We start from the raw sequence: 18,373 nt of genomic DNA, 5'->3' as shown, positions 1-18,373 counted from the left end.
AAATGAGATAAGGATGTTTGGGAATCATAAGGTGCAGGAGGATAGAGTTTCGCTTATTTGGGGAAAATGGTTAATGATTCAAACTCTATTTCCTTCTCCTCCTTGCGTTGGCGCCTTGATATGGAGAGTTGTACAGAACAAAAATAGATACAAATAAGGAAGGTTGAAGCTAAATGATTGCTTATTCTATTTTTTGGTTTAAGGTTTTAAATTATAAATTGTCACTTAGTACTACGGTGTAGTGATATTCCTATTCACTTGTACGTGAGAGGTCTTAGGTTCGTTTCTAGCCATAGGCGAATTTGAACCATATTTTTGCTAGCTCATTGTGAGGCTTAACTCACTCTCCCACCTCCTTAGTGTAGATGTTATTGTTTCTTCGAAAAAAAAAGTTTTCAAGTGTAGATTAAAAAGTAGAAATTCGGATAAGGTATGGGCTAGGTGTCTAAAGAGGAGTTTTGGGTGTTAAGAGAACCCTTCAACTTCAATGCGACTCACTTCATGCGCATGGCCCAATATCACTTTGGGATTCACAATAGCTCTAAATCGTTGCAACACATCCATATCAAAATATTTCCCCAAAATATCAAAATATTTTCAACCTCGAAAGTGACATCCCAAAATGGCCACATCTTCGCCAACATCAACCGTCGATTATGTTGATCCCTCGGTCGTCGCTTCAGTTGATCCCTCCTCTGCCATCGTCGCAAGCCCTCATCCGCCATCTGTTACAACCTACTCCTAATTTTCTTGTAAATAATCTATTAATGTGAATTGACCAAAATACTTTTAGGAGAGTAAATTTATAAAAATATTTTAACTTATTACAGAAAAAATATTTTCAATTAAAATAGAAGTCTCAAGAAATTAATTCCGACCACCTCGTCTCCGACTGTATAATAGAAACTGCAATTGAGAAAGACATATATTACCCTTTCTCTTTATTTAAATTTACAGAAAAAATGAAAATCAATGAAAAAATACATATAAGAGATAAAACTTCCAATCTAAAAATTATTAAGGTTGTGACATAGAAAATTGGGTTGGGGGGGGGGGGTGGTGCGGGTAAGAAAATTGGGAGAAGAAAGAGTGTTGGGGAGGAGGTTGGGGAGTTGGGAGGAGAATAATTTTTCTTTTAGCTTTTTAATTTTATTTCATTTTTAACTATTTTAAATCAAATAGATAATTTTATAAATAAGTATAATAATCTATGAATTTTTTAACAGAGATGGAATGTCCTTAATTGGCTAACAGCAATAAATATAAAGACCAAATTGGCCAAATTGAAAATACGGGACCAATTGATCCAATGACTAAAACACAGTGACCATTGTGACATTTAAGCCAATTTTCTAATAAAGATTTAATGGAATATCCTTATTTGACTAACGGAGATAAACATGAGGACTAAGTTGCCCAAATTGAAAACACGAAAACTAAATTTGCCAAATAGCTCTAACACAGGGACCATTTTAACATTTAAGCCACAAAGATTTTCTACGCGCATCAACTTCTTATTTTGCACCCATATTGTGTTCCTAAAGGGACGTCAAACTGTAATTTCTACAATATGGAATTGTTTCTTGCATGTAAGAACCCGCATTATCTTTTCAAGACTCCTAATGCAATCCCTTGGTTCTTTATGGTAGATTGGTAGAATTGTTTATGGCGATTTTGTCAAATGTGGTTTATATGTACCCATATTTATCAAGAAGGAAATTAGGTTGCAGATCTTTAGCCTCATTTAGAACAGATAGGTATGCTTATCACTAATGGTCTACGGTTCCAAATTTTGTTGCCTCTGCTCATGCTCGTGTCATTTCATTTTGTCCTTGTTATCAGTTTCGTTGATCGTTGATCATTTGGTCATTTTGGGTACTCACTTTTACAGGAGGATAGGGGTCTCGCACACAATCATTGCCGAAGAGATGATCTCTCACCTAATCTTTCTCCATTGAACTTATAAAATAAATAAATAAATAAATAAAAAAGATTATAAGACAATTTTATTTGTCTCGTGTTCAGTGCACTCAAAACATATAGGAAGTTATTCGTTATAATCCAATCCTAAAGACCAACCAGACAAAAATAAATTATTTATGAACCATTGATGAAGTCAAGGGATGAATGGCCTCAATCTCATATGAGAATGAGTGGGTTTAGTTGCTCATGTCAGTTTCCAGTTTTCCATTAACTACGACCAATCACATTGAAAAATCCAAAATCCGACTTCATACATAGCTTTCTTAGCCACGCTCAAACCCCCACTCTTTCTCCTGTGGTCAAATTTATTTGTTCCTTCTATTAAGAATGAATCAATTTTATTTTTATTTCTTTAAAGTAGGATATTTATTGATTATATGTATCAATAATTCGTATGAAGATGATAAGATATTTAGTGAGCCTTAATAAAAATCATGTCGGAAATTTTAACCATAATCAAATGTTAACCTTAAGAATTTTGAGCCTTTTTTGTTTATTTCTTTTTTTTTTTTTTTGGTGAACGTTTATTTCTTTTTTGGTCCCTTTAAATTCACAAACTACACCTACAAACTTTGCTTTGGACAGGGTTTAAACAGAAGAGTCTTGCTCACCTAAAGTCCTCATTTTTAAGGCTTAGGAGGAACCAAACGCATATTAACTACAAGATTATACTAGTTTATATTCAAAGACTTAAAATATTTGATAATTTAATAAAGCAAAACCAACTTAAAATATTAATTTATTAAGTTGTCAAATATTTTAAGCATTTGAACATAAACTAATATTATCTTGTGGCCAATATGCATTTGATCCTCATAGGTTTTCAAAATGATAACCTTAGAAGAGCAAGACTGTTAAACAGAAAGTGGAGTATGAGGAGGACAGGAATATATATATATATATATATATCTTTCTTCCCTACTTGTAGATAACAAGATGGAAAAATAATGTATATGGGAATGTAAGGCTATAACTCCCCTGAAAAATGTTTGAAAGCAACGCTGGCTACTCGGAGAAGCAATTGCTTTGAAAGTCACCAAGAACTTTTTTATTTTCTTCATTAATGTAAAATCACCTTAAAAGAAATATTAAACACAACAAAGTTGGTATATATTTGATTGTCTAATTTAAGTTATTCAAGATTTAAGTTGTTTAATTTCAAAAACTTTGTGATATCGAGCACCATTTCTATGATTGATCTCTTTCTTACGTAAAAAAATTATTTTGTGGTACTAGAACACTGTCACATAACTAACTTGTTATTTTGTGCTCCAAGTTCCTTAATTTGAAGAAAAACAAATGGCTTGTAGCAAAAATTTGGCCTATATAAAAGCCCTTAGGTTATAAAAACTTACGAGAATCCAAAATGCAAAGCTATTCAATTCGAAGCTATCAATATATGTGTGGGTCTATCTTCATTAGAAAGATAGTACAAATATGTGATTTAAACTAGGACAAAAATATATAGCATTTTTGTTTAAAGATTAATGATCTCAAGAGAAAGAATCGATGCGAATAAGTGAGGAGCAAATTACCAACTATTTTCTCTTTAGGCCAGCTTTTGTTGGTTTGTTCCAAGTTAAGCAGATATGTTCTCGTCTCTTGAATTCGATGCCAAATTTGACAAGTTCTCTAAACACTTGGATGGTGAAAACTTCGTGGGAATTTGTGCTTTTACATGTGTATAAGCCTATAAGGTAGTACAACCTTTTAAGTTTTAATATTCCTGTAATTTTTATACTATATCTAATTAGTAATCACAATGAACATTAAGGCTGAAAAAAGAAAAGAAAAAAGAAGCACAATCCACTAGTAAATTTTTGGTGCTCCTAAAGCGGTTTCAATTTGCTGCATGTAATCTCTGTCAATAAATACAGATGATTCAATTTCCCAAACCCATGCCGAATGGGGATGGAGTGGGGGAGGATGGGGGATGGGGTTATTTTGGGAGTATGGACTGCAGGAGGGCATATCCGACCTCGCCTTGCCAGTTATTATCTCCAATAAACTGAACATTTGCTACTAATTAAGTACTTATGCATGAAGCACTTGAAATCATTTATAAATTTGCTAGAAGTGCTTTACTATTGAAAACTAATAATATAAGTATGTTAAAAAAGCACTTGAAAATATTCCTGAAGAAGCATGCATGTGTGCTTCTACGATATTTGATCACGTTAAAAAAGTTTTAACTCGTTCAAAAATAGTTTAACAAAACCGAGTCTTTGGAGATATCCTTGGTCACTTTATGAGAGATTTAGAAAGAGAGATATCCTCGATTATATGCAAGTTTCTCCCATATGTCTTTTATAAGGGCCAAAGTGCATGCTCATCTCCATTAATTATACTACAAACTAAGAGCTTTAGGGATAACAATTAATCTATAATCTTTTCCCAATTCATGAGTTAAGAACTTGAGAGTGAGAGAGAGATACATATCTCAATTCATATCTCAATATGTGTGCACGAAGTGATTTGGTCATCTTGTGAAAAAGAGAACTGAAGTTGACACGAGAGGAGGATAGCAGACCAAGCCCTCCATTATCAAGATTCCTTTGGACGTTTCTCGGGAGACGTGTGCTTCCCTCATGCCTCGAGGCCCCCACCTACACCTTACTGTCCACTGTAGGCCCCACCTCCCAGCAACTAGCACCCTTGCTCCTGCCCTCTCCGTGCATCTATAAATTCAGGACGATGGTGCAGATTGGAGATACAGCAAGCAAAACCCTAAAACACACTTCAGTTCCAAGTTCTAAGTTCATCTGCAACATGTCGGGCAAGTGCGACAACTGCGACTGTGCTGACAGCTCCCAGTGCACGTAATGCTTCTTTATCAGTTTAGTTATGGATCTGTAAATCTTGCATGGCTAAATCTTGCTCATAGCTAGTACTGCTTGAACTCAGCTTGCTCTGTATATAAGAGAGCAACTTTCATGACATGAATCTACTGTTGTCGTGATTAGCATGAGATATTACGATGACGGTGTATTTGTGTTATGAAAGTCTTTCTTCTGTATATAGAGGTATGGCACCATGGATGTATCACTGAAGACTAAACCCTAGCTATAGTGCTAATCAAATCAAGATACGTGATATGTGCTATAGGAATATGGTGATATATCCTCGGTGACCCCTAAATCTTTCTCCAATAGAAAGGGTTTGATAATTGTTTTCGACTAGGGTTACCAACTAGTAGTTTACTCGCTTAATAACAAGATTATATAGGGTATTTACTTGCTTAATGCGAATTAAATAACTGATGGAGGGCTTAACTGAAATGATTTAGCTCTAGTATGTGGTATTTCTCTTCTTGACGTTGAAGATCTCCTGTTTCAGATTCATTTTTTTCGATCTAGTTGGTGCATACATGCCTTCAAAGCTTTAACATGCCAATTTTTTAAATCGCAGGAAGAAGGGAAAGAGCTACGACTTGGTGATCGTTGAGACTGAGAACCGGTACTTTTGTCATAAACTTCAATACACTCTAAGAATTAACTTTTCTTCTCTTCGTTTCCTTAAGACTAATTGTGGGGAGTTTTGATTAATTTTGCAGCTCCATGGACACCGTCGTCGTGGATGCTCCTGCCGCCGAGAACGACGGAAAGTGCAAGTGTGGCACAGTCTGCTTATGTGTGAACTGCACCTGTGGTCACTAAACCCATACAAACAAATTAAAGATGTAAACGAATAAAGTGTTTGTGGGAAAACAACGTTGTGGCTTTGTCCTTGGTTTGTTTATAGTATTTGTGTCTGTTGAGTGACATGTACTGTCTGTGAAAACCTGTCACTCATATGTTATGTTTCTCTGATTGTGTCATGTAATCGCCATGTTAGTGGCCTTGTGATGTTATGAAATGATATTATTAGAATACATGCTTTGGCTCTATTAATTCCATTTTATTTTCTCCCTAACCATAATTTTGCTTCACATCATAGCTGCAATTAATCAAGGAATTGCAGATAGGAATGTAATAGATGTATTCTAGCATACAATATTATGGATAACAATGGACTTATAGCTCAAGTAGTTTAATTTACCCTTTCATCTGAGGTTTGATGTTCGATTATCCTTCTGTTAACACCGTTATATAAAAATGAAATAAAATATGACGGATATGTCCAATATGTTCTTATTTGAAACCCTTTTGATCTTGGGATTGGTATTAAATGGGAGATGATTAGAATGCGCAATCATTTTATTTAGCATTTGAAGATGTTTTGAATCCTTTTGCTCTTCCTTTGAGCCACCAAAACGAATGGCAAAAACCGCAGAATTAGAAATCCCATTTCACTGTACGGGTGGTGTGACTAGGGAAAGGGATTTACATGAAACACATAGCCACATGACATCGCATGATTCGTTTGAGACAACACCAACTAGGCGTGTATGTTTATTTATGCAATTCCTTGTGAATAAGAGGTTAGCAAGGCACTAGTTCATCAAGGAATTTACGAATATTTGAATGATAAACTAATTCAAGCGAGCCTTACAATTAGCCAAGACAATAACATATATTAAGCTCACATGTTGCAACTTTATAACGTTTGAAGGGTGTAAGTCTCAGTAAAATTTAAGTAAATACAAGTCAAATATGGTTGCATCTAACAGTAGACAGAACTACAGAAGCTCTTCTTCCTTGTATTATTCACCAACGTTCAAATATTACCATGTTGTATGTCTAAACCTAAAGTAAATGGTTTCCTTTCAAAACTGTTGAGCATAGCCTTCAATTTATTATCTTAACCATCCGGAAATTTCAAACATTGAAGCCCTCTGCACGAAGGCACTTGAGATGAGCATCAATCCATTTTGTGCAAGCATCTTGACCATGTTCCACAACGCATTCATCTCGCAGCTTCTTAGTATCCGGGCAAGCACAGCAGATCTTCTTCTTCGGCTTTGTGTCCAGGGCAGGAGTAGTGACTGCTGATCCTTGATTAGGCTGTGACCTTTGCAAAACCAAGGCAGAGGAAGTATTTTCTGCCGGCAGTCCACCCATTTCTCAAAGTTCTTGAAGACCTAACAGAAATATGCTATTAAAAAACAAGAAAAAAAACAAAGAACATCAGCTTCGACTCAGAGCAGCCTCGATGATAAACATGTATTCATAAAGGTATACACCATATCATACCTAAACAGATTGAATGGAACAGAGAGATATGGCGTCATAATTTATAGAAAAACACCCCCTAAAATACGTTAATCACTGATTAGCCTAATCACTAGACACTAGCTCATGTAAAAGAGAGGAAATCATCCGAAAAGCAAAAACCCTAAACCCTACTTCTCCAAACGGGCACAAATCCACAGGATCCCAAAACAAAAAACCCAGATGAAGAAATAAACTTTTTCACCATAGCTCAGGATTTCAATCAAGATTCAAGACACGTCCTTTATCCAACACCCACTCCGGCATTTCTTCAAACATATGGTGGGCACTTTGTTACTACAAGCAAACTCCCACATAAATACTACATATTCACCAAAAGCGGCAGAAACTATAAATATTAAATACAAAGGCAAAGCAGAAAACCTAGATGAAAAGTAAAGCAACCCATCTAATCAAACAACAACACAGCCATAACCACAGAGATTTTGGAACTTTACATCCATAATTCATTGATGGAAAAGTAAATATATCTCAGAAGGGTAACGAAATTGGTGACAGAAATGTATGAGCGAAGGAAGGAATTACTTACCGCTGAAAAGGAAGGAGGAGGAGAAGCTGAAAGGAAGAAGCTTTGCGTTTTCTGGAAGGCAGAAAGTGGGAGCAGAGAAAAGGTGTTTGTTCTCTGAAGACGAAAGTGGCCGCTCAAAATTTCAAGGCTAAAACTGGGCCGTGTATGAGTCAAAGGGTCAACCCTTGTCTTGGGCTCTGTGGGCCCACAAAAAATATGCTGAAAACTTTCATTTCTTTTTCTTTTTAATTTTTTTTAATAGCTTTTATCAAATTGACTCATTCTTTTTTTTTTTTTTTTATATCAGACAAATTAACCTAACGTCAATATAAAATTGTAGCAGAGACTGCCAAAACCATGTTACGAATTTTAAAAATGTAGATGAGAATTACATTAATTAATCACATGTTGTCGCAAAACCAAATGAAAGACATAAGTAAACGCATTTCTCATCATTTTATTCGTTCTATAATGTGAGGAAATTTACAAGAGGGGCACAACTGAAGGTGCAAAATTGCAAATGAACAAGGGAGTTTGTAGAACATGTTCAAGATTAACAAGATCCAAACAACCTATAAATTAACCAGAAGTGTGAAATCTAATCTTTATTTTTCTCTATCTGCAATTCTTGGAGTTACCAGAATTCAACATCATTTGTTTTGTTAGACAAATCGGTTCCAATTTCCAACTTCATATGACCAAGAAGCCGAGGAACCAAGACCACAATTCCATTCCGACAAATGAATAATGTGCAACTCCGAAGATACTTCAGAGAGTAACAGAATTTTGAAGCAGAGCGACCGCAGTTCTTTGCTAATCATACTTCTCCCTCCATGAGTACACAAGAAGTAACGCCCACGAAAGCGCCAATGTGATGTCGCCGGCGACCTGTTTTGGCCAGTCTCCGGCTAGGTCTTGCAGGTCCTTTTCAAAGTAAACTCTCCAAATGGCCATAGAAATGTGAAGCAACACACAACCCTTGGCAAAGAAGCTCTGGAACTTGTTGTCCTTGACAAATGCAACCATGAAAAGAATGAATCCAACAGCAAATAGAAGCAGACCGGAGAAGGAATCCGCGGTTCGTATCAAAAGCCGGTCGTGAGGCGTTGATCCTTGGAGCTTGCTTGCTGTATCATGGCCATGGATGAACACAGAGAATTCATAAGAGTAAAACATCATCAAAGCTCCACAAATCAAAGCAACAACAGAGTGGAGCATACATATTAGGAAAAACCCAGATAACCCCATAGCTCAAAACCCAGGTAAAACCCTAGTCTTTCTTCTCTACACAGATAAACTTTGAGACGTGAGCGTGGTCACATTAGCAAGATAAGATGTGCTTTCTTATGTACCGAGTTTGAATCCCCTTGTCCGCAGTTTAGCATATCGCATGTATCATAGAACAAAACGAAATTCCATTATATTCAACCACAATTTGCGCAATAAAAAAACTCTGAAAAGATCACATATATATCAAAAACCCTAAACCCTAAAGTCTCACCATACAAATCCCATAAACCAGAGCAAGTAAACTAATCAGAAGCCAACCTTACTTAGCTTCCACTCAAAAAAACTCAAGAAACCCAGATGCCAGAGAGACCAACAGACCAAGATTTCAAGATTTTAAGGTTTGAAATAAAGAATCAAACCTCACACAAGGAAAACCCCAACAAAACCCTAGCCTTATTTATCAATGTTTTCCACATGAATCAAATCCTTGAGGCTCTGATAGGAAATGAAATTGGAAATTAAAAATAAAAAAAATAAAAAAAAGGGGGGTTTTACAGTTTTGACAAAGGGGAGAGAGGAAAGAGGAATGAATCTCGATTGAGATATTTCCAGCAACTACAACATGCTGAATAGCTGACTGTCAGTGGAGGGATTTTTCTATTTGAGATGAATTTTTATTTTATTTTAATTGATTTGATTAGCTGTAGATATTTAAAGATGCTATAAATGGAAAAGACTATACATTTAAACATTGCCTTTGATTCCCTGTTCTGCAAAGCAATTGAAAATTTTGTGGGGTCATGGAACCATTGGGTTCCACATTATTTTTCTGATTTACTTTAGGCTAAATTTATTACATGGACAACTATATTCAAGAAAATATTGTCTCACGTTCATTTTTAAATTCTGATTCGTCAAATTTAAAATCGTCTGAAGAAAGGAATATTTACTTGCTCAGTAAATTGAATATTACATGACCATATGCTACTTTGTTCATTAATAGCAAAATCTCTATAAGTAGGACTTCGAAGGGACTTCCACTTCAAGTTGTGAATCTTCCAAACTTTTCCACTTAGAATTAGGAGACCCACTTCACATTGTGAGCTGGTGCTGACAGGATCTTCTGCATCTGCATATAAAACCAAAAAACAAGTACAAATCTTCTGCACCCAAAGGCAAAGGCTTTTAGATGGTTGGTTGTAAATCCATGTCCAAGTAAGGTGCCCTGCTTTGTTCTCTCCTATACCTACTCAATGACAGCAACTTTACCATATCTTAATGCATTGAGATATACATAACATAGAAGAAATCACCATCAAATGAGACCACCACCTCACTTGCAGGCTACAGCTGTGGAAGTGGAAGTGGAAGTGGAAGTGGAAGTGGCCATTCTTTTTTATTCAAAAGGCTTATCTTTGGACATTGGCTTATTATTAGGGATTGAATGCATCGACTTAACTTATTTATATTTATGTCGTGTTCGTGTCAATCCACAGGTTGATTAGTAAACAAAATATATAAAAACAATAATTTAACAATACAACAGCCCATACTACTCTTAAAAAAATGGAGAAATTTTATTGTTTAATTCTATTCACATGTTTTATAATTTTATATTCGTGTGAATTGTAAATCGTGTAACATGTCATGTCTGAAAATTGCCACTCTTGGTGTGTTGCCCAATCCCTCAATCTCATCATGCACATTTACCAATGCATAGCCGAGTAATGGCCAGAGTTTGGGATCACATAATTACAGCTCCTCTCCTTCCATCTTGCAAAAGCAAACCTCCTCGCATCTCCTCTCCCACCTTCAACCGCAAGTGCATCTAAAACCTCCATTTTCTCTGCACAATTATCTTTCCTTGTACATTTTAGCTTTCCCAGCCTTTCACATTAAGAGCTCAGACGATGAACGATTAATCGTTTTGTGTTAATACGATAAAATGAACACAATCAACGTTGGTATGACAAACCGTAACGCGTTGAAAAAGGATTCTGAAATGGGACGTCAAACAATATTTATCTGTCACTGGTTTTCTGGAGCAAGCACGAGGAACATGGCAAAAGATTATACACAGCTACTGAAGAAAAAGGAACAAAAACTTGAATGATATCAACAATTCCAACACAAAAATTTGAGTTTCTTTTATCTGTCCTTTCCTATCCTGCACATATCTAACCAAATCTTCCTACCCCGCGACGTATAATTTGTGACAAGGGGGGAGGAAGATTACATTTTTCCTATAGTCAAAGATTTCTCAAGGGGAAAACAACAAAAAGAAAAATTAGAATGTCTTGCTGTCTCTACTACCACCAGCAACCTTACGATGGCGCTTCTTATCTCCTCGTCCACGCTTTTGAGAAATCTTCTTCCCGATTGGAGTCTTTACAGATGTGGCACCATGAGACAAAGATGGCGGACGACGAACAATAACCCTAGGAGGTGGGGGAGGAGGCATGTGCTCCAGTAACTCTCTGTGGTATGCCTGTACATTGCAATCACTATGAACATATAGTAACATGTAAAGCTTATGCATTCAAAGGAAGTGAACGAAAAAGAGACAGGAGGACCTTATAACATAGTTCGGCACATTGACATCCTAGTAAACTTTACCAGCTACCACTAGTTAATCTACATTGACTAGTACCTTCATTCCGAGGATAAGCTTTTACCTTCATATGCTATGAAGATGAAAAGAACAGTTCAAACAGCATACAATTTCTATTTGGAAAATGAGCCGTTTTCCAAGTAATTCCCGGACTCTAAACAGAGCACCGTTAGCACAACAATGCATCTAAATCTCCAAGATTGCAAAACACATATGCAAGCGTCTGTGGCACTAAATAAAAAGACCTAGTTGCTCAACAGAACCCTGCGACTCTACAACATCCTGACAAACCTAGAATATTCCAAATAAACAAAACATGTTGAATGAAATACAGTAATTTTTCAAAAAACAGATATTACCTGAATTACAAAATTCCGCCTTTCACAGTCCAAAAACATATTAATGCTCCAATCAACTTTTCCCATGATTCTATCCCTCACTGTGGAGAAGCTTAACTGATCCCTGGAGGTAAAACGATCAACTTCGTTGAACCAATTGCAGGTAAATAAATTTGTGATGGGAATGTGTTCCTTTATGATAACACAACCTTCAGGAACATCTGCAGAAAGTCAAAGAACAAAGCACCACATTCCAGATCAAATAAAGCGAAAGATAATGCTACTACATGCAAACCGAAGCAGAAAAACATACACTGCCATATGTATGCATAAGCTTACATATGACCGCAAGTGAATAAATGACCTACCACTCGTTATTGGAAACTTAGCCTCTGAATAAGGTTGCAAACCCTCCTTAATATAGAAGTCAATCTGCTCATTGATGGTGGAATTATCATACTTTCCAGCAGCTTTGTTAGCTTCAGCTTCTACAAACACATCATACCGTTTATAGTGCCTTGAAATTGCAAAGTTTGCATTCTGACGCCACAAGAACCTGAACATTATTTAAGTATTAAAAGATCAAGGTTTATTTGTGTAAAACTCAAAAACGAATATGAATTTGCACAGCAGCATAAGAACTGGTTGCAATATCACATTGTTACATAAGGTGCATGCTGAATTAAAGAATCACTGTTAAAATTACTGATAATTAAGCAAACACTCAGTTGTTGTATGAGGCAGGGTAGTAATTTCAGATTCTCAACTATACTACTACAGGCGTGCACATGGCATTAATCAGAAAAGAAGTGTACCTCTCAAGGACTTGAAAAGGATCCACCACAAGCCGAAGCTTTCCATCAATCCATATAGAGTATCTGACATTGGGGAAAATCCTATGCAATAGAAGCTTCGGAATCTGCCACAAAAACATTAAGTGTCAAAAACATCTAAAAACTTCCCCCGATCCCTTTTAACCCAGATGGAATAAATTCTGGATAGCATGCCACTATTTATTAAATTAAAAAAAGATTGACATGAACTTTTACTAAAATCCATACACTGCATAAAGGGAACACCAAAACCAAGGTTAGGAGTGCCAATTTGACAACAGACCAAACTCCAGTTGCAAAACCCAACATCTACAGGTTAAAGGTTCAACTACAACTTAGCAAGCAGCACTTGGAACATAACCAAGACCAGAAGTTGAATGTGAGCTGGATGCTGCAGCCAGATCGGTCAAAAATATTTTTCTTTTTATAAGGGCCAGGCCGGTTTGGTTTAGGAATTATGCTCAAATTATACCAATCTCTGTATGTATATCAGCATCCTCATACATGCTTGTCTATGCATGTTTCTTTGCAATGCTTCTATCAATTCCCATGAATCATATAAACTAATCTTAAAAGTACCAATCTCCTATCAATAAATGCAGTTTGTAAGAAACAAAACATTTAAGAGCACCAGCAAATCCTTGAAACCAAAAATAAAATTTAAATAACAACTGATTTAAGCTACATTGTGGGATGTGGCCAAAAGGATGAACCAAATCAATCAAAACAAACTGACCTTTCCATTACGCCTTGCATCACTGTAAGGAACGTTGCGGACAACAATAATTCTCCACAACCCTATCCTCTTACTGTCTCCCAGGACACTATAATTCTTCATATAAGCTTCTGTCTCTTCGTCAATAAACAAGTAGAATGGAACATTCTTCCTCGAAAACTCACTGATGTTCTTTGGTTGTTGTATTATGTCATAGTTTCCTGACAAAGATGCAGATGCAACCATGAGAAAAAGTAAACCATATGCATACAGTCAAGCAAATCCTCCCACAATTTCTTAAGCTCAGATTTACCAAAGACAGCTGATGCAACAATGACATCATGGTACATCTCCAACTCCATAAGGTCAGCTTCATCAACATCAAATCCAGACCGGTGACCAGGTTTGCTTGCGTTCACAAATCTGAAAAGCACCAAGAGAACACAAGAAAGGGTCAATGCAATCAGCGATAAAAGAACAAACTGAAAGGATCACAAAATCATTAACTAATAAAAAGCAACCAGGCAAAACAAATGATGAGAGTAAACATACCCACAGTGGACCATCATGGATTCTTTTATATCATAAGAGTCATTTCTCTGCTTTAGAGTTGGAAATCCACCAAATTCTGAACCTCTATGTGGTTCAACTCTAGTAGGATTTTCATCATAAACATATGTCAAATTATGTAGGACAGGTGATTCTGAGGGGTAGCTTGGCATACTAGCTATAGCCTGCTCCACAGGTAGATAGCAAACTGGGCATGCTGAAAGAAATTGAACAATAAATTCAATGGTTCAGCAACAGGATATGTATCACCTCAGAACGTTTGTGATAACTTCTCAAGTTCATGTAAAGATGTTTAAACCATATTGAATATCATGGTATATTACTGAAAGAATAGGCGACCAAAAAAAACACTGAAAGAATAAAGAAAAATACAAAAACTTACGGCGTGGTCCATAGCGTTTTCGATCGGTTGGAGGAGGAGGAGGGGGAAATGCAAAATTTTCACAGTGGTGAGGCAAAAGAGGGGCATTTCCCCGAACAACAGCAAATGGTTGAGCAAGGGAATGGGGAGAAGGAAGTTTAATGTCATGTCTGTCTTCCATGTCTTCAAAAGTTACGGAACTACTTGACATCTCCTCGCGAAAAGGTATCACATTTTCACTATGTTGAGTCATAATGACATTAGTGCTTTCTGGTCCATCATAAAAAAAATGTATTATTTTACTTAAAAGAATTGTAGAGAACAATAGATGAATTTGTACAGAAAATATGAAAACAATCTACAAAGTATTCATTCCGACGTCAACAAGCAAGGCTCAACCATACTAGCTCCAATTACGTAGAAATAGATACAGCTAGGTAAACTCAATTGAGTGATATTTCTTACAATAAATCAAGGTGTAAACAACAATCATGTTTGTTCCATACTTCCAATAACACCCCATATCAAGACAGCTTCGGATTATGTGTCAAAATAACACTAAGCTCAGACAATCAGTTACTTGTAAAGTTTCAAATGCCATAAACTCAATCAATATGAGGACTCTGCATGTACTCTTACAAATTCCTGTTTTAAAAATGAATACATTACTGTGTATTTAAGAGCAGCAGGGATCACGAAAACAAACCTCTATTTACAGTGAAGGAATTGAATACGAAAACCAAAAGAGCAAGGACAACCAAAAGAAGCATTGTAACTCGCTTTCGACCCAAGAATCTACAGACAAAGAGCAAAACTCTTTCCTTCTCCCTTGAACCGGAAAGAAGCAACTTTGAAGACTTGCGGGTAAGAATAGGTGTTGGCTGATTATGTGAAAGACCATTCTGTATCGGTTGTTGTTGTAGTAGTGATCCATAACTCCCTGTACGTAGACCGAATGACCCTCCAGTCATTGTACCTTCAAATCCACAAATTCTTTAAGTTTTATTTCCTTCTTCTTCGACTAGAGCCTCTCATTCAGGAAACCCAGATTCTTCTTCCAAAGTCCGAAACTTGAAAAACGCTATGCGGAAAGAGACTTAACTTCTTACACTTCCAAATTCACATCAACAAACCCACAATTCTTTTGCAAAGATATCATCGAAAACACAGCCCCCACCTCGAAATCATACTCCAAATCACCAGAAAATCCTCAATGAATTACACTTCTAAGCTGCAAATCCAAATATGCATTGAAATATCTCCAACTGAATCTCCAAAACACAAAGAACCAAAAGGATCCCGAAAATCAAAGCACGCACTTAAACAACTCCAAATATAATTGCCTACGATCTGAAACACCAATGCGCTCGAATACTCTGAACCAAAAGCACACAAACCACATTCTATGCAAAACCCACTTCTTAAAAGCACTTTTCCTTCCAATCAACCAACATCCAGTCCAATCCCCAATCCAACCGGAAACCCCCAAATCAAATTAGCATGCAAATTGCAAATCCAACCCAAAACCGAAAACTAACCCAGATCAATGCCAGCACAAAACTGATTTCCGAGTAGAGTTTTAATTATAAAAAGCTTCCAATTACATACCTCTATCGGAAAAAGCGCTCCAAATTCGAACTCAATTAAAAATGTTTGTAGGGGTTATCCATATCAGATGTCTCTGTCTCTAGGGTTTCGGTGGCGAATATTTTGGGGATTACCATCCGCGCTGTACCGCTGTTGTCTCATTAATATTTTCTTTTATTACTCTTATTATTTATTAGAAACATTTATTTTTGTGTGTAATTATGGAATTTGGACCCAACTTATAACCCATTAATATTAAATACTCTTATTTTATAACATGGAAGTTATTAGGATTCCAATTTCCAACCATCACTTCATTGCTTTTTGGAAACATTATAATGTTCTTGAACAACCATAATGGTCAATAAGTAAAGCCCTAATCAAATTTCCAACTTTTAAAATGTTTCCCGACAAATAAAAAGGTTAAAAATGAGCTGAAATATCTTTAGCTTTTTCGAGTCAAAATTAGTCATATATTTGGAGTTGTGGGATATTCAGATTTTGGCACAAAAATTGTTTCCCAACAAAAAAATAAATAAACAAAATTAAATGAACTCAGATCGCAAAAGGTTTATGGGTCAAAAAATTTAGAGTTTTTATCTCTGTATTCAAGGTTCTAGATTAATTTTCCTTTCTCACACTTTTCTTTTGTTTGTTAAATGGATAATAAAAATAATATATTTTCTTTGACAAGTTTGAGCTGGGAAGCTTTGTTAACCATGAGAGGAGAAATATTACCTAAATGAACTCAAATATGATTAATTTTTAAATAACGAGTCATACGAGAGTTAATTGAATTAGTAAAAGAGATTACAAAAATATATTTAGGAAAAATAATTAAAGAGTTCAATCATTTCTAACGCAATAGAAATATAATTTTTGTGAGAGAAATATGTTAGGGCTAAAGAAATTTAGAGGGTAAGATTGGACAATTTGAAGTAAACTTGGGAGTTGGCACCAAGCTATGAGCTATCTTGAAAACACTTGTATAACGACTAAACTACAAGTCACTTGTATTACAACTCCCGAAATTAGAGAGTATGATTGGAGTAGAAATTGTTTAGAGCTCCTAAAATAGCTTCTCAGCAATTTTGTCTAAAATTTAACTAAAAAATAGAGAAAATGATTAAACATGCTGCTTTCGCAAAAAAAAAAAATAAAGTAATGAAAACAATTACGAGTTAAGCTAGCTGCTCAATGTAGTGTGCATTTCCCCTTGTACGCGAGTTTGAACGCCCCTACAACTTCAAGAGAAAAAGTTACAGAAAAATTAGAAGTCCCTTGACTAATAAAAATGATTTCTTTAAGTCATTTAAAACTCACTTTCAGTCGTCCACCATTTTTTTTGGTGCCATTGCCATCAACTTGATGATGAAATTGACTTTCTAGGTTCCTTATTAGAAACTGACTGATCCACCCTTGTCGACTTGTAGTTGTTGGTATTTGTCACTACCATCAACTTGAAGAAAATCCCCGATAGTGATCTAACCAAATCATACAACATTTGAACACTTTAAAATATGACAAATTTATTTATTTATTCATATTTTGCACGATTCAATTAAAGTTTTGTCATACCTTAAGCTTCTTAAAATTCTTAGGTCATAACATATATGATCTAACCAATGAAACTTCGTTATGGTATTGTTTGGAACTCGCTACAATTTCTTATTAATTTTTCATTTTCTCGTAAAAAAATTAATAAAAGAAATGATTTATTTGACTCAATAAATGGTATGGCTGCTTTTCTAACTTAAGAGTTTAAAAATTACATGGGAAAATTATAAATAATCATACAAATTATTTATTATAAAACGATCATCAATACAAGTTAGGGGTTTGACTACAATTCTTACATGTAATTAATATAATTACCATCTCGATGGTCAGATGGTGATTGTACTAAATGCATGTATTTACATCACATAAGTTATATATATGATCGTCAGATGGTGATTGTATTTTTTACATGTAAGTATTATAGTCAAACAAATTAGATGAACTTAAACTCGAGTTAAGGAAAGTGTTCGACACTTTGACTTTGAAAATAATAACGCATCACACTAGTGTTAATGGTTATTGACACTCATCTCCCATAATACGAAGCATTGCAATTTCACATGGTTCCTTTGAACCGGAATATGCAGAAACTCACTCACATAACAAATGAATTTTACGGTAGACTACTCTATTTATAGAAGTAGAAGAGGCCTATCATGTCCGCGGGTTCAAGGTATAATCCAAGTCTGGTTCGAGCCTTTCACGTATGAAGTTGGAAGCCAAACAACAATTGAAAGTTGCAGTGCTTTTAAGAGTTGAATATAACTTTCAAGAGGCAAACCATATTTTACGTTAAAAGAGTTTTGGCTTGGGTGTTCGCACCACCACCTTTGTTGGTCCTTCCTGGTGTTTGCCTTTGCCGGCAATGTTGCTTGTGGAATCTTTCTTCTCCCTTGTTTCCTTGGT

General features: G+C 35.8%; 3 protein-coding genes across 3 annotated transcripts; 1 reads left to right on the top strand and 2 right to left on the bottom strand.

The window, feature by feature from the left end:
- Positions 1-4,651: 4,651 nt before the first annotated feature.
- On the top strand, positions 4,652-5,854 carry LOC103947618 (metallothionein-like protein type 3). The gene is made up of 3 exons (XM_048585459.1): positions 4,652-4,802; positions 5,392-5,439; positions 5,537-5,854. The coding sequence occupies exons 1-3, from the start codon at positions 4,678-4,680 to the stop codon at positions 5,637-5,639; spliced, it is 276 nt and encodes a 91-aa protein (XP_048441416.1). The 5' UTR covers positions 4,652-4,677; the 3' UTR covers positions 5,640-5,854.
- A 2,245-nt stretch (positions 5,855-8,099) lies between these two features.
- Positions 8,100-9,571, bottom strand: LOC103947616. Its single transcript, XM_048585836.1, has 2 exons — positions 8,883-9,571; positions 8,100-8,789 (listed from the first exon to the last, which is right to left on the bottom strand). Exons 1-2 carry the CDS (start codon positions 8,908-8,910, stop codon positions 8,476-8,478), a joined length of 342 nt encoding a protein of 113 aa, XP_048441793.1. The 5' UTR covers positions 8,911-9,571; the 3' UTR covers positions 8,100-8,475.
- A 1,405-nt stretch (positions 9,572-10,976) lies between these two features.
- On the bottom strand, positions 10,977-15,647 carry LOC103947615 (probable hexosyltransferase MUCI70). Its single transcript, XM_009358535.3, has 9 exons — positions 15,027-15,647; positions 14,342-14,590; positions 13,942-14,155; positions 13,703-13,812; positions 13,411-13,610; positions 12,657-12,760; positions 12,210-12,397; positions 11,863-12,062; positions 10,977-11,380 (listed from the first exon to the last, which is right to left on the bottom strand). The coding sequence occupies exons 1-9, from the start codon at positions 15,289-15,291 to the stop codon at positions 11,180-11,182; spliced, it is 1,731 nt and encodes a 576-aa protein (XP_009356810.2). The 5' UTR covers positions 15,292-15,647; the 3' UTR covers positions 10,977-11,179.
- Positions 15,648-18,373: the final 2,726 nt, after the last annotated feature.

The sequence above is a fragment of a genome, unplaced genomic scaffold (genome assembly GCF_019419815.1).
Source record: "Pyrus x bretschneideri cultivar Hongxiangsu unplaced genomic scaffold, Pyrus_bretschneideri_v1 Contig23, whole genome shotgun sequence".
NCBI classification, from domain to species: Eukaryota; Viridiplantae; Streptophyta; class Magnoliopsida; order Rosales; family Rosaceae; genus Pyrus; species Pyrus x bretschneideri.
This window is presented reverse-complemented; position numbering and strand designations above follow the sequence as displayed.

Coding starts and splice junctions, on each gene's coding strand:
- LOC103947618 (XM_048585459.1), top strand. CDS start 4,678: ATGGTGCAGATTGGAGATACAGCAAGCAAAACCCTAAAACACACTTCA. Junction 4,803..5,391: donor GCTGACAGCTCCCAGTGCAC/GTAATGCTTCTT, acceptor TTTAAATCGCAG/GAAGAAGGGAAAGAGCTACG. Junction 5,440..5,536: donor ATCGTTGAGACTGAGAACCG/GTACTTTTGTCA, acceptor TTAATTTTGCAG/CTCCATGGACACCGTCGTCG.
- LOC103947616 (XM_048585836.1), bottom strand. CDS start 8,910: ATGGGGTTATCTGGGTTTTTCCTAATAT. Junction 8,790..8,882: donor ATCTGGGTTTTTCCTAATAT/GTATGCTCCACT, acceptor GCCATGATACAG/CAAGCAAGCTCCAAGGATCA.
- LOC103947615 (XM_009358535.3), bottom strand. CDS start 15,291: ATGACTGGAGGGTCATTCGGTCTACGTACAGGGAGTTATGGATCACTA. Junction 14,156..14,341: donor AAAACGCTATGGACCACGCC/GTAAGTTTTTGT, acceptor AATTTCTTTCAG/CATGCCCAGTTTGCTATCTA. Junction 13,813..13,941: donor TCCATGATGGTCCACTGTGG/GTATGTTTACTC, acceptor GGTGCTTTTCAG/ATTTGTGAACGCAAGCAAAC.